This window comes from Lates calcarifer, unplaced genomic scaffold, assembly GCF_001640805.2.
Source record: "Lates calcarifer isolate ASB-BC8 unplaced genomic scaffold, TLL_Latcal_v3 _unitig_2180_quiver_825, whole genome shotgun sequence".
Classification (NCBI taxonomy): Eukaryota; Metazoa; Chordata; class Actinopteri; family Centropomidae; genus Lates; species Lates calcarifer.
In genome coordinates this window covers 48,009-71,621 of record NW_026116037.1, presented here as the reverse complement: position 1 = coordinate 71,621, position 23,613 = coordinate 48,009, and the positions used below count along the sequence as shown (strand labels likewise).

The 23,613-nt window shown below is 47.2% G+C and overlaps 2 protein-coding genes across 4 annotated transcripts; one reads left to right on the top strand and one right to left on the bottom strand.

The window, feature by feature from the left end:
• Nucleotides 1-378: 378 nt before the first annotated feature.
• LOC108892325 (phosphatidylinositol 4,5-bisphosphate 3-kinase catalytic subunit alpha isoform) lies at nucleotides 379-18,548 on the top strand. 3 transcript variants are annotated; one of them, XM_018689819.2, is made up of 28 exons: nucleotides 379-1,839; nucleotides 2,595-2,718; nucleotides 2,874-2,977; nucleotides 3,049-3,211; nucleotides 4,012-4,221; nucleotides 4,769-4,836; nucleotides 4,932-5,060; nucleotides 9,315-9,368; nucleotides 9,534-9,643; nucleotides 9,862-10,003; nucleotides 10,267-10,352; nucleotides 10,437-10,542; nucleotides 10,825-10,977; nucleotides 11,080-11,211; nucleotides 11,771-11,895; nucleotides 12,195-12,276; nucleotides 12,353-12,517; nucleotides 12,904-13,007; nucleotides 13,105-13,204; nucleotides 13,652-13,723; nucleotides 13,821-13,927; nucleotides 14,100-14,221; nucleotides 14,334-14,412; nucleotides 14,491-14,661; nucleotides 15,605-15,722; nucleotides 15,798-15,949; nucleotides 16,033-16,181; nucleotides 16,546-18,548. In XM_018689819.2, the coding sequence occupies exons 2-28, from the start codon at nucleotides 2,634-2,636 to the stop codon at nucleotides 16,668-16,670; spliced, it is 3,213 nt and encodes a 1,070-aa protein (XP_018545335.1). In that variant the 5' UTR covers nucleotides 379-1,839; nucleotides 2,595-2,633; the 3' UTR covers nucleotides 16,671-18,548. The 3 variants fall into 3 exon arrangements, with proteins under 3 accessions (XP_018545335.1, XP_018545334.1, XP_018545336.1); XM_018689818.2 differs by having other exon boundaries at nucleotides 9,799-10,003; XM_018689820.2 differs by lacking the exon at nucleotides 4,012-4,221 and having other exon boundaries at nucleotides 9,799-10,003.
• An 87-nt stretch (nucleotides 18,549-18,635) lies between these two features.
• On the bottom strand, nucleotides 18,636-23,405 carry LOC108892328 (H-2 class II histocompatibility antigen, E-S beta chain). The gene is made up of 6 exons (XM_018689824.2): nucleotides 23,271-23,405; nucleotides 22,650-22,919; nucleotides 20,334-20,547; nucleotides 19,765-19,832; nucleotides 19,417-19,530; nucleotides 18,636-19,152 (listed from the first exon to the last, which is right to left on the bottom strand). Exons 1-6 carry the CDS (start codon nucleotides 23,323-23,325, stop codon nucleotides 19,127-19,129), a joined length of 747 nt encoding a protein of 248 aa, XP_018545340.1. The 5' UTR covers nucleotides 23,326-23,405; the 3' UTR covers nucleotides 18,636-19,126.
• Between the last annotated feature and the right edge of the window lie 208 nt (nucleotides 23,406-23,613).

The window sequence follows — 23,613 nt, the reverse complement described above, 5'->3', positions numbered from 1 at the left end:
AAATGGGTCAGTAAATCCCCCACTCCTGATGTTTGAAGCTTTTACGTGTCTTAAAAAAGGCGGTTGCTAACGAGTGTCTAAATGAGACTACAGAGGTTGTCGGGGACGTTAACATGAAAACCCATCTACTCACCAGTCCACCTTTACAGCCTCGTTGTGTTTCTACTCACGCTCTTTCAAACTCTCACTAACTTTCTAAGAAGAAAGGCTTTTGTAGAAGAGCTCAGAGCTAAATGAAATGACCAGTTGGAAGCTTAGTGGTGGAGACGTTGACGTCATGTGACCGTGGTGTAGTTGGTTTATAGCCTAACATTAGCTTTTTACTTCAAACATCAGAACAGTGGTGTTCATCTGTGAAGATGATCTGATCAACTGAACCTGAAGGATCAGAAACTTTAGCTGCTCACAGTTTATTTCCTGTGGAGGAACCAGGCTGAAGCTTCAGGTTGGACAGAAACACATCATCACTGTGGGACTCTGTTCTAAGGGTTAGAGCTAACCTGACCTGTTCCTGTTTCCTGTCAGTGATCGTCCTGCAGAGTCTGATAACAATGAAGTAAAGTACATGGACCAGTACCAGGTCTGATACACAGCTGAAAGATGTCCTAGACGTTAATGTGAGAGCTAAAGGATCCTGATCAAAAATAACTTATTGAGTATTGATAATGTTTCCTAAAGGAATCAATAGAACAGAACTGATCAGAGACCAGAACCCTGAGGAGGATTCACCGTGAAGTGGATCTGATGAACAGGACTTAAACCAGTTCTCTGTGGTTCCTTTAATGACAGTGAACTGTTCCAGTCTCTGTAACAGGAAGTGATGTCAGCAGGAAGGAAACATGAAGAATTAATCCAGAGAAGAAGAAGAGTTGTTTTGTTTCAGTTACTGTTACTTTAATCTCAGTTTGTTTTTCTCATGTTGTTGTTGTTTTGTGTTGTTGTTGATGTGACTGACAGTGAGCTGGGAGGTGCAGCAGTGCATGCTGGGTAAAGCCCCTCAGATGATCAGGATGAAGATGGAGAGAAAACAAAAACAGACGAGAGGGAAAACTGTAATCCTTAATCCAACAAGCCCCGCCCCCTCCACACACACACACACACACACACACACACACACACACACACTCTCTCTGGTGTAAACAAAGAGAATCTGAAAACAACAGGATTAAGATGAAGCTGCTCTCTGATTGGCTGACAGAGCTCAGTGGAGGTAACCATGGCAACAGGACGACCTGCTGACTCTGTTCATGAAACATTATTAAAACTGATCAGACTGAGCTGATACAAACAGAGCATTAGCATCATTAGCAACATTAGCAACATTAGCAGAGGGTTCACTACTGTTGATCTGTTGATGTGAGGAGCGGCCATCTTGGATTCACGGTGTCGGTTCTCTGTAACTGTGACAGAGTGAGACCTCCTGTCTCCACCTCTCTCTGTCTGAGGCTGCTGGCCCTTTAAGAGAGGAGGAGGACAGAGCGCCCCCCCCCCCACATTGTTCTTTCTCCCGGTGAACGGCGGCTTCTCTCCCGCTGCTCAGACCCGCTACAGGGACCGACACCGACCGGACAGACAGAGACAGGGGGACAGAGAGACGGGAGGACAGGCAGACAGGCGGTCAGAGAGAGAGAGACAGACAGAGAGGAGGACAGAGAGACAGGCAGAGAGAGAGAGACAGGTCTCTGGTTTTCAGCGGCGGTTTGATTCGGGTCTTTGTGCCCCGGAGGGACGGTGACTGATGGATCCACCGGCTCATACATGACCGGAGACAGAGACAGACAGACAGACAGACGCTATGACCGAAGGCACGCGCCGCTGGACCGACAGGCTCGAGCTCAGGTGAGTGACAGCGGCGGAACAAAGAGTCTGTGATGCTCCCACTGCCGCTGCCATGGCAACCATCCCATATTTTTATAAAATCAAACAGACTCAGTTTGTTGTGTCACACCTGTTTACACCTGTTTACACCTGTATTCACCACAACGGTAATGTAAAAATACTATGAATTAATTCTCTGTTTATTCTGGAATTATCAGAGTTTATCAGAAATGTATATAATTATATATATGATATCATATTTGAAATGATTCACAGATTTTCTGACCTGAAGATTTTTAACATTTAATTAATAAATAACTTTATTTATTTTGTTTGTTTCAGTTTGACAGGGTTTCAATCTTTTTATTTTCAGTTTGTTGAAACTGTTCCTTTAACTCAGCAGGTCAACAGGAAGTGTCTGAAGGAAACACACACACACACACACACACACACACACACACACACACAGTGTTTCCTGTGTGTGTGTGTGTGTTTCCTGTGTGTGTGTGTGTTCCACTTTCTTTGTTTGACAGATTCATTGAAGAAAAACAAAAACGACGAAATGAGAAAAGATTTAAACAAAGAAAAATGTAAAAACATTTTTTACAGAAAAACAAAATAAACTGGTTCCAAAACCAGACTCAGACTGTTCTGGGTCCAACAGGACTGTTCTGGGTCCACCAGGACCACAGAACTAAACTGGTTCCTTCACTGTGAACGCAGTAAAGTCAGAGTGTGTTTCACCTGTCTGTCCACCTGTCTGTCCACCTGTCCAGGTAGCCCAGTGCTGAGACAGCTTGTCATTGGCGGTTGCCATGGCGCCCAGACCGTCGTCAGGGGAACTGTGGGGGCTCCATCTAATGCCCCCCCGCATCCTGGTGGACTGCTGCCTCCCCAACGGTACGAGTCAGTTCTGTTTTTGTCAGGTCCAGTCTGGTCCGGTCTGATCCGGTCCAGTCCAATCCGGTCTGTTCAGGTCTGGTCTGTTCCGGCCCAGTCTGATCCGGTCCTACCCGGTCCAGTCTGGTCTCTGACGGTGTCCTGATGTGTTGCAGGGATGATGGTGAGCCTCGAGTGTCTCAGGGAAACTCCTCTCATCAGCATCAAGCAGCAGCTCTTCACTGAGGCCAGGAAGTACCCGCTGCAACACCTGCTGCAGGTACGTCTCACCTTTGACCCCGCCCCCTCCAGGTTAAACAGTGGTATAATCTCTGCTCTCTGATTGGCCAGGAGGAGTCGTGCTACATCTTTGTGGGCGTGACCCAGGAGGCGGAGAGGGAGGAGTTTTACGATGAGACGAGGCGACTGTGCGACCTCCGACTCTTTCACCCGATCCTGAAGGTCATCGAGCCGCTGGGCAACCGGGAGGAGAAGATCCTGAACCGAGAGATAGGTAAGACTCACCTGACCGGACGTCATCACCTGTCATCAGAGTCTGTCATTGGTCCGTCACCTCATCATCACCATCATCATCATCATCATCATCATCATCATCAGACACCCTGTCATCAAACGCCTCGTCAGACGCCGTTCAAACACTGACGTCACTGAACTCACCTGAACAAACTGGAACAAAGACGGATAAACTGGTTCCTGTCTGGGCCAGAGACTAATCTGGTTCCAATACAGGACAGAAACATTAAACTGGTTCCAAAGGAGGGTCATCAGGACCTGATCCAAGCCAAAGTGGACTGATGTGGTTCTAACAGAGAACTGGTCCAGAGCCACACACATCAGAAGTACTTTAATTCAAACAGGGCTGACATGGCTACACAGGACCCAGTTCAGGATCAGACCAGGTTTCCATCATCAACAGGACTCACCTGGTTAGACCTGATCATCAGTCCTTATTTTAGATCAACAGGTTCTGTCTTCAGGAAGAAGGACAAACTGACCCCTGACTGATCGACTGCTTTGGTCCCAGTATGGGTCCAGACTGGTTCTAAGACTGGATCAGGGTCTTGGTGGGTTTGTCTGGTCCCAACTGGTCCAAAGAGGAAAACCAGCTCCAGGTCTGAACCTGAGAGTCCGTCATCATCGTCTCTCCATCCACTGTCCCATGACCTCACGACTGATGACCTCATGACTGATGACCTCATCACTGACGACCTCATCACTCATCAAACTCCATCTCCCAGCATCCCCTCCTCCCCCCTCCCTCTCCCACACTCAGACTAACCCCTCCCTGTGCAGGATTTGCCATCGGGATGCCGGTCTGTGAGTTCGAGATGATGAAGGACCCGGAGATCCAGGACTTCCGGCGCTCCATACTGAGCGTGTGCAGAGAGGCCATGGAGGAGAGGGAGGGGGGAGGGGCCCACAGCCAGGCGCTCTACGTTTACCCCCCCAACGTGGAGTCCAGCCCCCAGCTCCCCCAGCACATCTACTGCAAGTTGGACAAAGGTACTGACCCAGGTTTACCTGCAGAGGCCTCATAGTCCGAGGACGGGACGGTCCAGACTGGACCTGTTAACATCCTGTGGTGGTTTAATGAGTCTCTGAGGGACTGACACAACCTGGACTCAGGTTAGAACCACAGCCAGAACCATAATAATGGACTCAGGGCCCAGTGACCCTGAACACCACATGGACCCAGAGGAGTTCACTGTCGGTTGTTTAGTTTTAAACCCACGAGTAAAACCAGAACCTGTGGAGGTCAACCTGGACTACCTGTCTGTCTGTCTGTCTGTACCTGTCTGTCTCTATACCTGTCTCTCTCTCTGTACCTGTCTGTCTGTCTCTCTGTACCTGTCTGTCTCTCTGTACCTGTCTGTCTACCTGTACCTCTCTCTCTCTCTGACCTGTCTCTCTCTCTGACCTGTCTCTCTCTCTCTGACCTGTCTGTCTGACCTGTCTCTCTCTCTGACCTGTCTCTCTCTCTCTCTCTCTCTCTCTGTCTGACCTGTCTCTCTCTCTGACCTGTCTGTCTCTCTGACCTGTCTGTCTGCAGGCAGGCTGATTGTGACCATCTGGGTGATCGTGTCTCCGTCTAACTCCAAACAGAAATACACTCTGAAGGTAAAACCTGACCTGAACCTCAAACTGTTTCCATGTCATGAACCTGAACAAACAGGACGCTGATTGTGTGTGTGTGTGTGTGTTTGTGAGCACAGGTGAGTCACGACAGTTTACCTGAGCAGCTGATCGCAGAGTCGATCAGGAAGAAGAGCCGGTCGATGCACTTGTCACCTCAACAGCTCCACCTCTGTGTCCAGGAGTACCAGGGCCAGTACATCCTGAAGGTACCTGTCTGCCTGCTCACCTGTCTGTCTGTCTGTTTACCTGTCTGTCCACCTTTCTCTCTGCTCACCTGTCTGTCTGTCTGTTTGACTACCTGTCTGTCTGACTCACCTGTCTATCTGTCTGTTTACCTGTCTGTCTGACTCACCTGTCTATCTGTCTGCTTACCTGTCTGTCTGACTCACCTGTCTGTCTGTCTGTTTACCTGTCTGTCTGACTCACCTGTCTATCTGTCTGTTTACCTGTCTCTCTACTCACCTGTCTGTTTACCTGTCTGCCTGCTCACCTGTCTGTCTGTCTGTTTGACTGCCTGTCTGTCTGACTCACCTGTCTATCTGTCTGTTTACCTGTCTGTCTGTCTGTTTGACTGCCTGTCTGTCTGACTCACCTGTCTGTCTGTCTGTTTACCTGTCTGTCTGACTCACCTGTCTGTCTTGTTGCAGGCCAAGCCTGCCCCTTTAGATAAGTAGGATGTAGGTTGTGTGTGTGTGTGTATGGGCCTGTGTATGTGGGGGTGTGTCCATGACGTAGGAGGAAGTGCTGGCATGTAAACACACCAGGTGTAACCCCGGAGCTGTACGTGGCGTACAGGTGTGTGTGAATTCAGCCGCAGCCACAGAGTAAATTATCACGGCTACAATCAGGAAAGTAAAACCAAACGTGTTGGGTTGGAACTGTGTGTGTACAACCTGCTGCAGAGTTCAATAAAGTGCCGGGTTCTCCACCGCAGAGCTGGTCCGGACTTTGTTTTGTTGCTGTTACCATAACGAGCCACGCTAAGCTAAGGGAGCTAGCGTTATACCTGAGGCTGCCCAACTACGGTTCGGAAGCCGCGAGACGGGTCGGTAACACTGGGGGCTCGTCCGGGATCAGAAAAGACTCTGAGTAAGAGAGAAAAGAAGCACGTTTAACTCCACGAGGAGAAATATAAGTCTGCCGCGGCGCCGGCTGGAAAATGAAGTACTCCGAGATGACTGGCCCAAATGTGAGCACAAACCCGTTTATAACAGATGTAACAGAGACATTTTGATGCCACACATATGATTTCGAGCAACGGGACGGCAGACGCGCCAGCAGCAGATGCAGCACGAATCCTTTCATCACCAGCATGGAGCTAACGCGGGCCCCACACGAAATGGCGGCCGATACGACGCCGTTGCAGCCGAACGCGGCTCCACCACCTTCGCTGCCCACCAATCCTTTTACTGCACCTCCAGCTCAGCAAGCAGCAGTATGTGGTGAGTTTGTAACTGTACCAAAACTGGATTATGCTTCCACCAGAAACACAACTTTCTGTAGTGGCTCATCACAACCACATTACACAAGAAATGACACAATAACAGCCCCTGTCTTCACTGTCAGTGACGGGCTGATTAAATCTGCCACTCACATGAACATGAACTGTTACCACTGTGACACCAGCACCCCAGCTGCCCTGATTCAGACGTCGTGTCCACCATGCACAGTTTCGCCATTTACCCCGTGTAAACCACAGCTTATGGGACAGGAACGTGAAGTGCAGGCCTTGGGCTGCAACTGCATCCTTCCAAGTCATATGTCACCACCGTGGGAGGCAGAAATGAAGCTGTGTGGCTGCTTTCAGCATAACCAGGGGCGAGACAGTTCTGCGCCACCCGGCTGCTCATCACGTCCTGTGCACTACAACAGGGCTACAGACGGCCGTGACGATGACTCTCATGGACAGGAGAGGATTCCCACATTACAGCCAGGTCAGTTTGATGGGTCTGGTGCATGGAAAGACTTCCTCTATCACTTTGAAAGCTGTGCACGAGCTAACCGCTGTTCTGAGGGAACGATGGCGATGCAGCTGAGGTTCAGTTTGACTGGAGCAGCAGGGGCCATCGTCCATAAGAACCCCAGATCTAGCAGCTGGAGCTACCAGCAAATCGTGAATGAGATAGAGGCCGCCTATGGACCGTGCTCCGAGCATGCAGCAGCCATCGGCATCGAACTGAAACAAAGAGTCAGGAGACCGGGTGAGTCCCTGCATGCACTGAGAGATGACATCTATGAAAAAGTTCCTATTGTGTATGCTGACCGTACAGAGCGGGAGCAGGATCTATCAGTGAGGAGACTTTTACTAACGCCCTAACCGATGCAGAGGTGGTGCAGAGGCTTTTAGAAGAGAAACCCCGCACCTTGGCTAGCGCCTATGACATCGCTCACAGATATGAGACAACAAAAAGGGCTGCAAAAACTGTTACACGGCTGATGCAAGCAGGTACATTCAGTGCTGTGGAACGAAGAACTAGAACAGCCACAGTCCGTGAAAGCACGAACAGAGAGGTGGAGGGAGAGCCAAAGCCCCACCAGCGGTGGCAGCCCAAAGGAAATAATGGACAAACAAAAAGGAGCTCGTCTGCCACAATTGCTCAGGTTTTGGACATATTCAGCGGAACTGCCCCTCCCCTCATTCTCCCAGGCCCCATAACAAAAGCGCCGCACCAACAGCAACACAGAGTCCTGGCACAGTGGTCGTCTGCACTAAAGGTCAGGAGAATGAGTCGTGTGTACAGGTGACAATGCATGGCCTGGAGGGACGTGCTTTGCTGGACTCCAGTGCTCGCAGGAGTACTGCCCCTCCACTACTACAGTGCTATCCCTGCCCCAGCCAGACCTCCCATACAGCCGTCCGTCGCCAGAACCCTGCAGGGCGTTGGACCCGATAACTTACCAGTCTTAGGAGAAGTCGATGTTCCTCTGCACATCGGGAGCCGTGTCTGCAATGTGAACTTTGTTGTGGCAGACATTGTTGGGGACACAGAGGTCATCCTGGGGCACCCTTTTCTGATGCAAGCCCGAGCCTGTTTGGACTATGGCCGGGGGGAGATAACCCTCTTTGGTGAGAAGGTGCCCCGCTGCAACGCTGACTCCAAGCCAGAGGTGCACCTTGTCAGGGTGGCTCGCCGCACAGTGCTGAGGCCAGGCTGTGAATACATAGTGCCTGGTACCACATGCCGCAAACCTGCTGTCGATGGAGATCTGGTGTTAAGCCCCGTCAAATGTTTTGTTGAGAGACACAGAGTCCTGGTGACGCGGGTCGTTGTGCGGACGCCCCAGTCCATCAACATCCCCATTAGAGTTTTTAACCCTGGTGCGGCTCCTGTCACTGTGAAGAAGGGGGCTGTGGCTGGAGTGCTCCAGCCAGCAGAGGTTTTGGGAGAGACAGAGCCTCAGCCTCCCTAAGTCTTGACTGTCCCTGGGTGCGCCAGCCAGGCTTCTGCTCCTGTCCCCCCCCCACCTACAGGACTTGTATTTGGAGAGCTGCAAAAACTTGATCGAGCCTGACCACAGTAGACTGGCCAGCCTATTGCAGTCCTACAGCGATGTGTTCTCCACGGAGCCCACTGACCTTGGCTGCACCAGCCTTGTGCAACATGACATTCTGACTACCCCTGGGCCACCTGTCAAACAGCCACCCTGCAGAATGGCCAGGGACAAGCAGACTGCTGCCGACCAACAGGTGCAGCAGAGCCTGGAGGCGGGCATAGCTCAGGTCAGCAACAGCAGCTGGGCTGCACCAATGATGGGTTAGGGTTAGGGTTAGTGATGGTGCGGAAGAAGGACCGCAACCCACGCCTTTGGATTACCGGCCTCTGAATGTACGGACCATTAAGGACGCCTATCCCCTGCCCCGGATCCAGGAGCCAGGTGCTTCAGCACATTAGGATACTGGCAGGTGGAAATGACCCCCAGAGCCCGCAAAGCCGCTGCTTTCTGCACCTGAAAGGGGCTTTTTGAGTGGAATGTGATGCCTTTCGGACTCTGCAATGCACCTGCCACATTCCAGCGGCTCATGGATCGTGTTCTAGTCGGACTGCAGTGGGAGACATGCTTAGTGTATTTGGACGACATCATAGTCCTGGGATGGGACGTCACCCAGATGTTGGAGCGGCTTGGCCGTGTTGGGTTGGAACTGTGTGTGTACAGTCTGCTGCAGAGTTTCAATAAGGTGCCGGGTTCTCCACCGCAGAGCTGGTCCAGACTTTGTTTTGTATGCTGTTACCATAACGAGCCACGCTAAGCTAAGGGAGCTAGCGTTATACCTGAGGCTGCCCAACTACGGTTCGGAAGCCGCAAGACGGGTCGGTAACAGTCTGCTCACCTGTCTGTCTGCCTGTTTACCTGTCTGTCTGCTCACCTGTCTGTTTGACTCACTTGTCTTTTTACCTGTTTGTATTTCTACCTGTCTGTTTGTTTACCCATCTGTCTGACTCACCTGTCTGTCTCCTCAGGTGTGTGGCTGTGATGAGTACCTGTTGGAGAAGTATCCTCTCAGTCAGTACAAGGTAACAGCTTCACTCTGAAACACTAAACACAGCTGCTCTGTACACCTGTCTGTCTCTACACATGTTTCACTCTCTGCACCTGTATCTCTCTCACCACCTGTCTCACTCTCTGCACCTGTCTGTCTCTCTCCACCTGTCTCACTCTCTCCACCTGTCTGTCTGCAGTATATCCGCTCCTGTATCATCGTGGGTCGCCTCCCTCACCTGATGCTCGTCTCTAAAGACAGTCTCTACTCTCAGCTTCCTGCCTCAGGCTTCGTCACTCCGTCATACAGGTACGACCAATCACAGCCTCCAACACTCACCTCACAACCAATCACAGCCTCCAACACTCACCTCACAGCCAATCACAGCCTCTGACTCACCTCACAGCCAATCACAGCCTCTGACTCATCTCACAGCCAATCACAGCCTCTGACTCACCTCTCAGCCAATCAGGAGCTGGTCCAGGTGTTGTGTCAGCAGGTCCAGGTGTGTTCTGTGTGTGTTTCAGTCGGCGGACTCCTCAGCCATCTCCCTGTCCAGGAGGAGGTGATGGTTCTCCTCCTCGCTCCCTCTGGGCCTTCAACACTCTGCTCAGGGTCCGACTGCTCTGCGCCACCTACGTCAACGTCAACATCAGGGACATCGACAAGGTCTGGTTCTGGTTCTGGTCCTGATCCCGGTCCTAGTTCTGGACCTGGTCTTCATCAGCCTGTATTAGTTCACCTGTCCAGTCCAGGTTCTGTTCACATGTCTGAGTCTCACAATTAAGGTGTGTTAACCTGGTACACCTGTGTATGTGTGTTTAATGTGTGTGTGTGTTTAATGTGTGTGTGTGTATGTGTTTAATGTGTGTGTGTGTTTAATGTGTGTGTGTGTGTGTGTTTAATGTGTGTGTGTGTGTGTGTGTGTGTAGATCTATGTGAGGACAGGTATCTATCACGGTGGAGAGCCGCTCTGTGACAACGTCAACACTCAGAGAGTCCCCTGCTCCAACCCCAGGTACCTGTCTGTCTCTCTGAGACACCTGTCTGTCTCTCTGACAGGCACCTGTCTCACCTGCCCTACCTGTCTGTCTGTCTGCAGGTGGAACGAGTGGCTGACCTACGACATCTACCTGTCTGACCTCCCTCGCTCAGCCAGACTCTGCCTGTCTATCTGCTCTGTGAAGGGAAGGAAAGGAGCCAAGGAGGTAGGAAAGGAAGGAGACAAGAAGACATGAACTAATAAAGAATGTCTGTCTTCCCCTCACCTGTCTTTCTCTCATCCATGTCCCCCTCACCTGTCTCCCTGTCACCTGTCTTTCTCTCATCTATATCCCTCTCACCTGTCTCCCCCTCACCTGTTTCCCTGTCTCCCCCTCACCTGTCTCCCTCTCACCTGTCTCTCCCTGTAACCTGTCTCCCCCTCACCTGTCTCTCTCGCACCTGTCTCCCTCTCACCTGTCTCTCCCTCTCACCTGTCTCCCTGTCAGGAGCACTGTCCTCTGGCCTGGGGGAACGTGAACCTCTTTGATTATCAGGACATCCTGGTTTCTGGTAAAGTGGCTCTCAGTCTCTGGCCCGTCCCTCATGGACTCGAGGACCTCCTCAATCCCATCGGAGTCGCTGGTTCCAATCCCAACAAGGTACACAACACCTGTAACCACCTGTCTGTCTCTCCGTCTATCAGAATGAAGACATGTGATTGATTCTGATCAATACCTGATCGATGGTCTCTTCCTCTGCAGGAGACTCCCTGTGTGGAGCTGGAGTTCTCCTGGTTTAATCAGACCGTCGTGTTTCCTGACGAGCAGCAGATAGAAGAACACGCCAACTGGACCATCAGCAGAGAGCTGGGCTACAACTACTGCCATGGACTGGTAATATATATACAACTACTGCCATAGACTGGTACTATATATACAACTACTGCCATGGACTGCTAATATATATACAACTACTGCCATGGACTGGTAATATATATACAACTACTGCCATGGACTGGTACTATATATACAACTACTGCCATGGACTGCTAATATATATACAACTACTGCCATGGACTGGTAATATATATATACAATTACTGCCATAGACTGGTAATATATATACAACTACTGTCATAGACAGGTAATATATATTCAACTACTGCCATAGACTGGTACTATATATACAACTACTGCCATGGACTGGTACTATATATACAACTACTGCCATAGACTGGTAATATATATATATATACAACTACTGCCATGGACTGGTACTATATATATATATATATATATATATATATATATATATATATATATATATATACACACACACACACACACAACTACTGTCATTGACTGGTAACTTTTTCTCCGCCTCCTCCTGTCTCTCTTCCTCCCTCCTGTCTCCCCCCCCACCTGTCTCCCTCTCCTCCTGTCTCTCTCTCAGAGCAGTCGTCTGGCCTGTGACAGCAGTGTTTCAGCAGGAGATGCTGAGCAGCTTCGTTCTCTCTGCTCCAGAGATCCTCTGTACGAGCTGTCGGAGCAGGAAAAGGACTTCCTCTGGAGACACAGGTGAGGGGCGGGGCTTAAAGTGGAGACACAGGTGAGGGGCGGGGCTTAGAGTGGAGACACAGTGGAGACACCCATGTTAATAACCTGTCTCCACTTGTGTCTCTACTTTTCTCTACCTGTCTGTGTGTATCTGTCTTCACCTGTTTCTACTTTGGCTATGTTTTATTATCTCTCTCCACCTGTCTGTCTACCTGTCTCTCTCCCTGTCCACCTGTCTGTCTACCTGTCTCTCTCCCTGTCCACCTGTCTGTCTACCTGTCTCTCTCCCTGTCCACCTGTCTCTCTCTCTCTCTTTGCAGACATTACTGTGTGAACATCCCAGAGTCTCTTCCTAAGCTGCTTCTGTCCGTTAAGTGGAACTCCAGAGATGAAGTGTCTCAGGTATCAAACACATTCTCACCTTCAGGATTCTTTAAAGACCTCACGTTAACTCATCACCTGCCCCCCCCGCCCACAGATGTACTGTCTGTTGAAGGACTGGCCTCTGATGGAGCCGGAGTCGGCTCTGGAGTTGTTGGACTGTAACTTTCCTGACCCAATGGTCAGAGAGTTCGCTCTGCGCTGCCTGGTCCAGGGTCTGACGGACGACAAGCTGTCGCAGTACCTGCTGCAGCTTGTACAGGTAACACTCACCTGTGTGTATCAGATACTCTGTTTGCACCGTCACCTCTTTACTGCAGTTAGTAAAGGTACGATTCATGAATCTGAGGTGAGATGTAATGAACAGTAACCTAACATCAGTGGTCTGTGAGAAAACACCTGTGAGATCCTGAGGAAATAAACCAAAACATGATTTAAACTTTGGAAACACCTGAAGCTGGAATTGTACATCTCCAGGCTGCATGAAGATTCACCTGATCTCACCTGTGATTCTGTTCTCTATAATGTGTGTAAAGTTTATGATCTGACTGTATATGGACGCTCAGACTAAGTAAAGAAAACGTTTGCTCCTGATGATTCAGTTTGATTCTGACCACCTGTCTTTATTGTATTTCCTTTAACGTGCAGGTGTTGAAGTATGAGATGTACCTGGACAATCCTCTGGCTCGTTTCCTCATTAAGAAAGCTCTGACCAATCAGAGGATCGGACACTTCTTCTTCTGGCATCTAAAGTGAGTAGCATGGCCTCAGGACCTCCAACTCTGTTTTTACCTGAGCAGTGTCTGATTCACCTGCGTCACCTAAAGAAAACACAAACTGTTTCCACAGGTCAGAGATGCACAACAAGACGGTGTCTCGACGCTTCGGTCTGTTGCTGGAGGCTTTCTGCAGAGCCTGTGGCATGTACCTGAAACACCTGAACAGACAGGTGAGCCCTGAAACACCTGAACACACAGGTGAGCCCTGAGACACCTGAACAAACAGGTGAACACTGAAACACCTGAACAGACAGGTGAGCCCTGAGACACCTGAACAGACAGATGAGCACAGGGTCAGTGTGTATCTGAGCTCTGATTGGTCAAATCACTTTGACCTTCCCAGAGTGAATCAGTTTGAAGCTGCTGCCAGTAACACAACTCTGTGTGTGTGTGTGTGTGTGTGTTTCTGTGTGTTTGTGTGTGTGCGCGTGCTTGTGTGTGTGTGTGTATTTGTGTGCGTGTGTGTGTGTGTTTCTGTGTGTGTGTGTGTGTGTGTGTGTGTGTGTGTGTGTGTGTGTGTGCGTGTGTGTGTGTTTCTCTGTGTGTGTGTGCGTGTGTGTGTGTGTGTGTTTTTTCTGTGTGTGTGTGTGTGTGTGTGTGTGTGTGTGTGTGTGCAGGTGGAGGCCATGGATAAACTGGTGAATCTGTCTGACACTCTGAAACAAGAGAAGAAAGACGAGACACAGAAAGTATGAAAACACAAACTGTCTTTGTTTAAATCACGTGTCTGTGAACTGAACTGATTGGCTGATGGTGAAATGTTGCTGTGCTGTGATTGGTTGTCAGACTCAGATGAAGTTCCTGGTTGAACACATGTCTCGTCCAGATTACATGGAGGCTCTGCAGGGATTCGTCTCTCCACTGAACCCTGTTCACCAGCTGGGAAACCTCAGGTAACTAACTAACTAACTAACTAACTAACTAACTAACTAACCAGAGTACTGGATCATGTAACAGAGTACAGTAGAGTACAGTAAAGTAACCTGTGTGTCCTCAGGTTGGAGGAGTGCCGGATCATGTGATACAGTAGAGTACAGTAGAGTAAAGTAGAGTCTGTGTCCTCAGGTTGGAGGAGTGCCGGATCATGTCCTCGGCGAAGCGCCCCCTGTGGTTGAACTGGGAGAATCCTGACATCATGTCCGAACTTCTCTTCACCAACAACGAAATCATCTTCAAGAACGGAGACGGTAGCTAGCTCGGTGCTAACGACTACTCTGGTTTCAGTGGAGAATGCTAACGGTGCTAACAGCAGGGCGGTGCTGGGGGATTGTGGGTAATATAGTGTTCTGTGTGCTGCAGACCTGCGTCAGGACATGCTGACTCTGCAGATCATTAAGATCATGGAGAACATCTGGCAGAACCAGGGCCTGGACCTGCGGTGAGAACCTGTGACATCATCAGTGTCTGTGACATCATCGCTCACCTGGCTAACCTGACGTGTGTGTGTGTGAGTTAGCATGCTGCCGTACGGCTGCCTGTCCATCGGAGACTGTGTGGGTCTGATCGAGGTGGTGAAGAACAGTTTCACCATCATGCAGATCCAGTGTAAAGGAGGCCTGAAGGGGGCGCTGCAGTTCAACTCCAACACCCTGCACCACTGGATCAAAGACAAGAACCGCGGCGAGGCGTCAGTACCTGTCTGTCTATACACCTGTCTGTTCACCTGTATGTCTCTATACCTGTCTGTCTGTTCACCTGTCTGTCTCTACACTTGCCTGTTTACCTGTCTGTCTCTACACCTGTCTGTTCACCTGTCTGTCTCTATACCTGTCTGTCTGTTCACCTGTCTGTCTCTACACTTGCCTGTTTACCTGTCTGTCTCTACACCTGTCTGTTCACCTGTCTGTCTCTACACCTGTCTGTCTCTACACCTGTGTGTTTACCTGTCTGTCTCTACACCTGTCTCTACACCTGTCTGTCTGTTCACTTGTATGTTTACCTGTCTGTCTCCCCACCTGTCTGTCTGTTCACCTGTCTGTCTCTACACCTGTCTGTCTGTTCACCTGTCTGACTCTACACCTGTCTGTTCACCTCTCTGTCTCTACACCTGCCTGTTTACCTGTCTGTCTCTACACCTGCCTGTTTACCTGTCTGTTTACCTGTCTGTCTCTATACCTGTCTGTTTACATGTCTGTCTCTACACCTGCCTGTTTACCTGTCTGTTTACCTGTCTGTCTCTACACCTGCCTGTTTACCTGTCTGTTTACCTGTCTGTCTCTACACCTGCCTGTTTACATGTCTGTCTCTACACCTGCCTGTTTACCTGTCTGTCTCTACACCTGTCTGTTTACCTGTCTTCCCACCTGTCTGTTTACCTGTCTGTCTCTACACCTGTCTGTCTGTTCACCTGTCTGTCTCTACACCTGTCTGTTTACCTGTCTACCCACCTGTCTGTTCATCTGTCTGTCTCTACACCTGTCTGTTTACCTGTCTACCCACCTGTCTGTTTACCTGTCTGTCTCTACACCTGTCTGTCTGTTCACCTGTCTGTTTACCTGTCTGTCTCTACACCTGTCTGTCTGTTCACCTGTCTGTTCACCTGTCTGTCTCCCCACCTGTCTGTCTCTCAGGTACGACCGGGCCATCGACCTGTTCACCAGGTCGTGTGCAGGTTACTGCGTGGCCACGTTCATCCTGGGAATTGGAGATCGACACAACTCCAACATCATGGTGAAGGAGAACGGACAGGTGAGTGTGATACCTGTCCTCCAGATGAGTCAGATCCTGAACCTGTCCAGACCCTGACTCCTCCTCCTCTTCCAGCTGTTCCACATCGACTTCGGTCACTTCCTGGATCACAAGAAGAAGAAGTTTGGATACAAGAGGGAGCGAGTTCCCTTCGTCCTGACGCAGGACTTCCTCATCGTCATCAGTAAAGGAGTCCAGGAGTCCACCAAGACCAAGGAGTTCGAGAGGTCTCACCTGCACCTCACCTGTCTGATGCTGTCTCACTCCCTGCCTGTCTCTCTCTCAGTTTACCTGTCTGTCTGTGCGTCAGATTCCAGGAGATGTGTTACAAAGCCTACCTGGCCATCCGTCAGCACGCCAGCCTCTTCATCAACCTCTTCTCCCTCCTGCTGGGCTGCGGCATGCCCGAGCTGCAGAGCTTTGACGACATCGCCTACCTGAGGAAGACGCTGGCCCTGGGTAAGACAGACAGGTAGACAGAGAGAGAGAGACAGGAAGACAATCATTACATCAAGATTATATTAATTAATTAATACTTTTTGACATTTGTTTCAAGACAAAAATAAAACAAAGATGAAATAATAAAATCAGGAAGGACGACAACAAACAGGCTAAGACAGAAATGATGACTCGTAAATAAAAAGTGACGTCATTTTACTTTTTATGTTCGACTTCTTTCTTATTTTCTGTCTGTACCTGTGTGTCCACCTGTCTGTCTGTGTCTGTCTGTATCTGTACCTGTGTGTCTGTCTGTATCTGTACCTGTGTGTCTGTCTGTGTCTGTCTACCTGTCTCTATCTGTGTCTGTATCTGTGTGTCTCAGAGAAGAGCCAGCAGGAGGCGTTGGAGTATTTCACCAAACAGATGAACGATGCTCATCACGGAGGCTGGAGCACCAAGATGGACTGGATCTTCCACACCATCAGACACATGCCCAACGAGCACTGATACATCATATATAACACATTGTTATATACAACGCACGGTTTTATATATAAACCGTGTGTTGTGATGCTATATATATATATATATATATATATATATATATATAGCATCACAACGTTGTTGTGGGTTGGTTGTCACAGCAACATGAATCTCAGGGTCACCCGTCAGAGGGAGAGGATGCCAAAGGCATGCTGGGAAAAAAAATTGATGATGATGATGGAGGTGGTGATGATGTCATAAATGTCTTCCAGTCAGTGCTACAGTTAGCCTGTTAGCTCTGCTAGCTGCTCTAAATACAGTCAGAGCTTCTTAAATGAAAAAACTTAGTCGTAGCGTACATTTGAATCAAACTTTATTGAGAATCAGCTGTGACAGTTTATAAACGTATGTTTGTTGGGAGAATTCAAGTAAAACCAACTTTATTGAAACCAGCAAAGTGAACTGTGGTCACTGTGAGAGCAATAAAACTTCCTATAACTGATCAATACTTACGACAATCAGGATTTTTGACCAATAGGAAGGCAGAGCTGACCAGCTGTGGGCAGAGACCAAACTAACTGATCAATTAAAAAAAAGTAGAACATGATCAAACTGATGAACAGTGAGTTTAGACTGATTATTTTCATTTTAGAAATTCAGCTTAATTCAATCCAACAATTTATGACTTTTTTTTCAAGATGTGATGTCTCTTAATATATTAATACGTAAGAAACTAAATTCTCTTCATCTTTCAACTTTTGAGATTGAGCAATTTTACCTTAATTTATTGACATTTTCTCCCAAAACTTAATTCTTTGAAATATTAATGAAAAAAAGTAAAGTAATGAGAAAAGAGCTGAGTTAGTATAGTATAGTATCAGTTTTCTCGTAAATCATTGTTGTATTTATAAAAACATTGCAGTGTTTTCTCTTTAGATTATGTTTCTATTCTCTACTTTTCCCTAAAATCAGATGTTCATTTCTTAGTAGTAAAGAATCCATTAAGTTTTAAAAATGATTATTTTTCCTCCACAAATTTAATCCTGTTGATATTTTCATCTGTTTATAAAAGTCTCCGTTCACAGCTGTTTACAAACTTAGATTAACTGCAGATGTTTGAATCGACACTCTGCACTGATCTGAATTCAGTTTCTACTGATTTCTACCGAACTGACATATCATTTAGTTTTATCAGGGATCAAAATCTGTGACGACAATCTGAACCAATCAGCTGCTCATTAGCCGTTAGCTGGATCAGGCGTTTGTTAGGCTAATTAGCATCGGTAGCCTGTTCACCATAGCTAGCTTTAGTTAGTGAAGTGTAGCATCAGTCTAAACCCTGCCTCTCCTCTCTCAGTCTCTGGGGGAGGGGCTAGGAGGTTTGTTTCTGCTCAGGTCAGAGGTCAGTCTAAGCCCTGACCTTTCAGTAACCATGACAACCTGTGAAGCCCCCTGCTGCATGCTGATCCATTTATTGACTGATGATGTCATCAAGTGTTCTGGTTACCATGGTGACTGAACTGAGCAGATGTGATGGGCCTGTAGAGCCTCTACGCCCATATATGGTGATGAAGCTTCACTCTGACTTTTTAAACTGAACTTTACAACAGGTCACCTGAGGGGTGGAGCCTGATGGGTGACATCACAGTGTAGGATCCAGGTGTGACACACATTGATCTGTCAGTGTTCAGTAACTGTGATGTGACAAAGGGGAGACAGACAAATAAAAAAAACTTAAACTAAAGCTCATGTGATTAATTTCTGTAACTTATGTCTTGAGAGGGTCTTAATAGTCTTTTCTTTTCAAAATGCTAAAAAAATCTGACAGTGAAGAAAAAATATTCCAATCTGCTTTCAGTGTAAAACAGCTTGTATTTTATAAAAGTTTTTCATAATTCTCCAGCAGCAGCTGCCTCGTTCTCTTATTTAACATTTATCTGTAAAATATAAAATATGTTAATCTCTAGTTAATATTGACTCTTCAATGACTCCACAGAATTTTCTGTTTATTGTTAAAATATTCATCTTCAGCAGAAACAAACAAATCAATCTCAGTGAAAAACATTTAAACCCAGTGATTACATGATGTTAAAGCAGAGAAAATGATTCAGTTAGGTTCTGTAAAATATTCAACTAAAGAAACATGAGGTGAAGGTGAAGCAGAGCTCAGATCCTGAGTCCAGATTAAACCTGATCCAGGACTGTCACAGGAAACACCACAGTCCTGATGATGGTTTCTGACTGAACCTGAATGTCTCACACATTTGGTGTGTCCTGGATCAGGGTTAGACCAGCAGAGGATCAGAGTCCTGGATCAGGTTTAGACCAGCTGAGGATCAGGTGTTCAGCCAGTCCAGCAGGTGGCAGCACTGAGAGTCTGTTGAACAGGAAGCAGGAGAAGCAGCAGCTGATTTTTCTTCTATCTGACAAACTGGTCCCAGATCAGGTCTAGGACCAGGACCAGGTTTATGATCCTGCCCTCAGTTAGTGGGAACCAGGATCCGTCCTGGAGTAAAGAGAAGAAAACAGGGACAGAATTATTTTAACTAGTTCAAACTGGTCTAAGAAAACTCCACTGTTCAGGATCTAGTTTCAGTCAGAGGAAAGATTAACAACAACAAATATAAACAACATCATTATAACTGGTTTTAACTGGTTTCAGACTGGATGTAAACTGGTTTCAGACTGGGTGTAAACTGGTTTCAGACTGGATGTAAACTGGTTTCAGACTGGGTGTAAACTGGTTTCAGACTGGGGGTCCTGCTCTGACCTCGGGCCTTCCTCCTGTAGTAGATGAATCCAGCCAGAGATAAGATCAGACCCAGGATCAGTCCTGAGGCTCCGATGGCGATCTTGTTCCTCTCTGACTCAGGCATGGACGGATCTGAGGACAGACAGGTAGAGAGACAGACAGGTGAGCAGACAGACAGGTGTAGAGACAGACAGGTGTAGAGACAGACAGACAGGTGTAGAGACAGACAGGTAGAGAGACAGACAGATGTAGAGACAGACAGACAGGTATAGAGACAGACAGACAGGTAGAGAGACAGACAGGTATAGAGACAGACAGACAGACAGGTGTAGAGACAGACAGGTGTAGAGACAGACAGGTATTTACCCCAGTCAGTAACCAGAGGTTCTTTCAGGCTGGCGTGCTCCACCACACAGGAGATCTTCTCTCCAGACCTTCAACACAAAACCACACACAACTGTTACACTGATGATCTCACTGGACCCACCTGGACTCAACTGGACTAACCTGGACCTAACTGGACCCACCTGGATCCACCTGGACCTAACTGGACCCACCTGGACTCAACTGGACCCACCTGGACCCAACTTGACCCACCTGGACCCAACTGGACCCACCTGGACTCAACTGGACCTAACTGGACCTAACTGGACCCACCTGGACCTAACTGGACTCACCTGGACCAAACTGGATCCAACTAGACCCAAGTGGACCCACCTGGACCAAACTGGATCCAACTGGACCAAACTGGACCCAACTGAACCTAACTGGACCCAACTGGACCTAACCAGACCTGAACCAGGACCTGGACCCACCTGGACCTAACTAAACCTGGACCTGGACCTGATCCTGGACCTACCTGGACATGGATCTAACTAAACCTGAACCAGGACCTGGACCCACCTGGACCTAACTGAACCAGGACCTGGACCTACCTGGGAGTGTACTCCAGGTGAGAGTGGACCTGGTAGTACCAGTCAGCATCTGCCAGCTCCTCAGTGGAAGTGACATCAGAGGTGACTTCCTGTCCGTCTCTGGTCCAGCTCACTCTGATCTGTTTGGGGTAGAAGTCGTAGACGCTGCAGACCAACATGGCAGGATGTTTACCAGCAGGGGGCGTCGTGGAGCTCATTACCACAGAGGGTTTGACTGGAACACAGAAACATGATTATAATTATTATAATTATTGAGGCAGAGTCTCCAGCAGGAAGCGTCTCAGAGATTAACAGACCCTGATAGATCTTCTCTCTTATGCTCATGTAACCAGGGTATTTTAACTATCCAAGTTATTTCCACACTACTTTTATAATAAAGTTGCACCAATGTGTTTCGCCTCCTGACTCTGGTTTTATCCAATGAAAAATCAAATTCTAAGGTGGCAGCACAGAGGAATCACTTCTAAAGCATTAAGTTTAGCCTCAGACTGATGTTGTGCTACTGTCCCTTTAAATAGAGTGAGGTGGTCATCTTAGTTTGATGCCATCTTTGTTTTTTCACTTACCTGCTGTTTCCTGTTTGGAAGCTGAAGGTAAAAACTGGGTGAGTTACAAAGCTGCTGAATGTGTTTCATTAGCGTGTTAGCTACGTTTAGCACGTCTGAAACTTAAACTCTTACCAAAACCAGTCGATATAATGTTGATGAGGATAAAGGTGTTAATGTGATATTACTCAGTAATTAGTAATTTACTGTGCTGGAGATGCCTGATAACCACACAGTGTTGGTTAGCTAGGTGCTGCAGGCTAACACAAACTGTTCTTAGTTAATGCTGAGGTGTAAAGGACACAAATATAGCAGTGATATCTAAGTATATGGAAACTGATTAAACAGACACTTAATGTGGACTCTGATGAGTAATTATCCTGCACATCTGCTGTGTAGACTGTGTGTGTGTGTGTGTGTGTGTGTGTGTGTGTGTGTGTGGAACTCTTCAGTTGGAACTTCAGGCCTCGTCCGTCAACTGTCATCCATCTACATCTTCATCCTGAGTTTAACCTCCTCTGATTTAACTAAAGGGTTAGGGTTAGGGCTAACCCTAATCAAGGAGAGTCGAGGTTGACAAACCCTGACTGCTTCAATCTGTGTTAAACGGTACAACAGTACACACCTCCGCTGTACCAACACCATAATAACCACTGTGATTAAATTACTGCCAGTCTCCTCATCACATGTAGATTAGAGGTTAACTCCTGTTTCACCTGTAGGAGCTGTAAGAGCATTGCACTTCGTACATTTAATTAAAGGGAAATCTTATTTTCTGCAGTGACACTTTTTAAATTAAATGAAATATTAGTTTTAAACCTTTTTCATAGATCAATAGGCAGACAGAGGATCCTCGTCCAGAAACTAGAGCAGTGCTGTCCTCTGATTGGTGTGTTTCTGTTATATCTGTTATAAATATATAGGTGAGCAGACAGACAGGTATTCTGTTAAATTTACACTTTAGACAGGACATTTAGAGACAAGCTTCAACCAAGACACAGAGAGACACTGAAGATGTCCAGTGTGAGATTTAATGTTTGAGATTTAATTATTTATCAGTGAAGTTTCTGTTTTCAGTTTTCAGTAAATATGAATGTAACACGTTATTTCAAATCTCTCATAAATCACATGTAAAGAAATGTGAATGACCTTTAAAGTATTTAGTTGTCATGTTGGCAGTTTTGGATTTTAAACCTGTTTATCTGGAGGACTGGTTAAAATGAATACAATACAGTCCACAGCCTCAGATGTTTGAAGTTTTCACTGAGCAGAAACATCACAAAGCTTCAGTACAGAAGCTAACCAACCCTAACCCTGTGCTAACATGATGTGGAATAAACTGAACAAGTTCGGAAATGTTCATGGTTTTAAATGAAACAGTTTTATTCACTAACGTGTCATAAAATAGATTTAAATATAAAACCAAGGCCTCGTTAATGTGGTAATATATAAATTAACAACATCAATAATAATAATGAGGTAACGGTGTTTGACCAGCAGGTGGTGGCAGAGAGCTTTGTTTAGAACAACATGTTGAATCATTAAAAACACAATAATCTATCAAACTAATCCTCAGGGTAAAAATAAATTGATCTGTAATATTTCTGAGTAAAGATCAAATAAATCTGGTTCTGAGTTTGTGAGTAAACATTGTTTAAACTCTGTTCATTTAGACTGTTAAAGAACTAACATGATTATAAACAGAGAGAGGTCAGTTCATTCAGAGAGGAAGAGTCTTTACCATCAGTCTGATCATCACACAAACTCTCACCTGACTTAGACAGAGCAGCTGGGTAAAAAGCTTCAACGTGGTTAAGGCAGTATCTCTCCTTCTCAGCTCTCGCTGTTGCCAGCTCTGGACCACTGTTCCATCGTTCTGCGTTCTTCACTCCAATCTCAGTGTATCCAACATACTTCCCCACACTGCTGTCAAACCTGATGATTTCCAGTTTGTTGAAATACCAAGAGCTGATGAGCTCAATGCCGCTCAGCTCAGAGGAGTTAAACTCACAACGAACGGCCTGGTAGCTCAGAAATCCATCTGAGGAACAGACGACAGAGTGATCAGAGTATTGATGAGTGATCAGAGTATAGATCAGAGAATTGATCAGTGATCAGAGTACTGATCAGAGTATTGATCAGTGATCAGAGTATTGATCAGAGTATAGATCAGTGATCAGAGTATTGATCAGAGTATTGATCAGAGTATTGATCAATGATCAGAGTATAGATCAGTGATCAGAGTATTGATCAGAGTATTGATCAGAGTATTGATCAGTGATCAGAGTATAGATCAGAGTATTGATCAGTGATCAGAGTATTGATGAGTGGTCAGAGTATTGATCAGAGTACTGATCAGTGATCAGAGTATTGATCAGAGTATTGATCCTACCTGCTGAGCAGACAGCGATGAAGAGGAGGGAGAAGCTGAGAAAGGATGAAGCCATGTTCCTCTGTTCACTTCACCAACACTGACACAGTCTGACTGAGAGCTGCTCTAAAAACCAGAGGACATGATCACATGACCTGCAGCGTCACCTGTTACCAGGCAGACAGCTGAGGCTCAGACTGCTGCTGGGACAGAAACTCACAGGGAACTTCAGGAGACTGTAAATTATTATCAGTAAAATGTTATTGATCGACATTTATCTGTGTGTCCTTCATCTGGACGTTTGATCTGCAGATTCAGGGTCAGATTTAATAATGTGAGGAGCTGAACCAACTAAACCAACAAA

What these genes read in the sequence shown, in the direction of transcription:
- LOC108892325 (XM_018689818.2), top strand. Translation starts at nt 2,634, where the DNA reads ATGGCGCCCAGACCGTCGTCAGGGGAACTGTGGGGGCTCCATCTAATG. An exon ending in CCAGAGATGAAGTGTCTCAG is followed by an intron (nt 12,277 to 12,352) that starts GTATCAAACACA and finishes CCCCGCCCACAG; the next exon opens with ATGTACTGTCTGTTGAAGGA. An exon ending in AAGACCAAGGAGTTCGAGAG is followed by an intron (nt 15,950 to 16,032) that starts GTCTCACCTGCA and finishes TCTGTGCGTCAG; the next exon opens with ATTCCAGGAGATGTGTTACA.
- LOC108892328 (XM_018689824.2), bottom strand. Translation starts at nt 23,325, where the DNA reads ATGGCTTCATCCTTTCTCAGCTTCTCCCTCCTCTTCATCGCTGTCTGC. An exon ending in AGCTGCTCTGTCTAAGTCAG is followed by an intron (nt 20,548 to 22,649) that starts GTGAGAGTTTGT and finishes TCTGTGTTCCAG; the next exon opens with TCAAACCCTCTGTGGTAATG. An exon ending in ACCTCTGGTTACTGACTGGG is followed by an intron (nt 19,531 to 19,764) that starts GTAAATACCTGT and finishes GTCTGTCCTCAG; the next exon opens with ATCCGTCCATGCCTGAGTCA.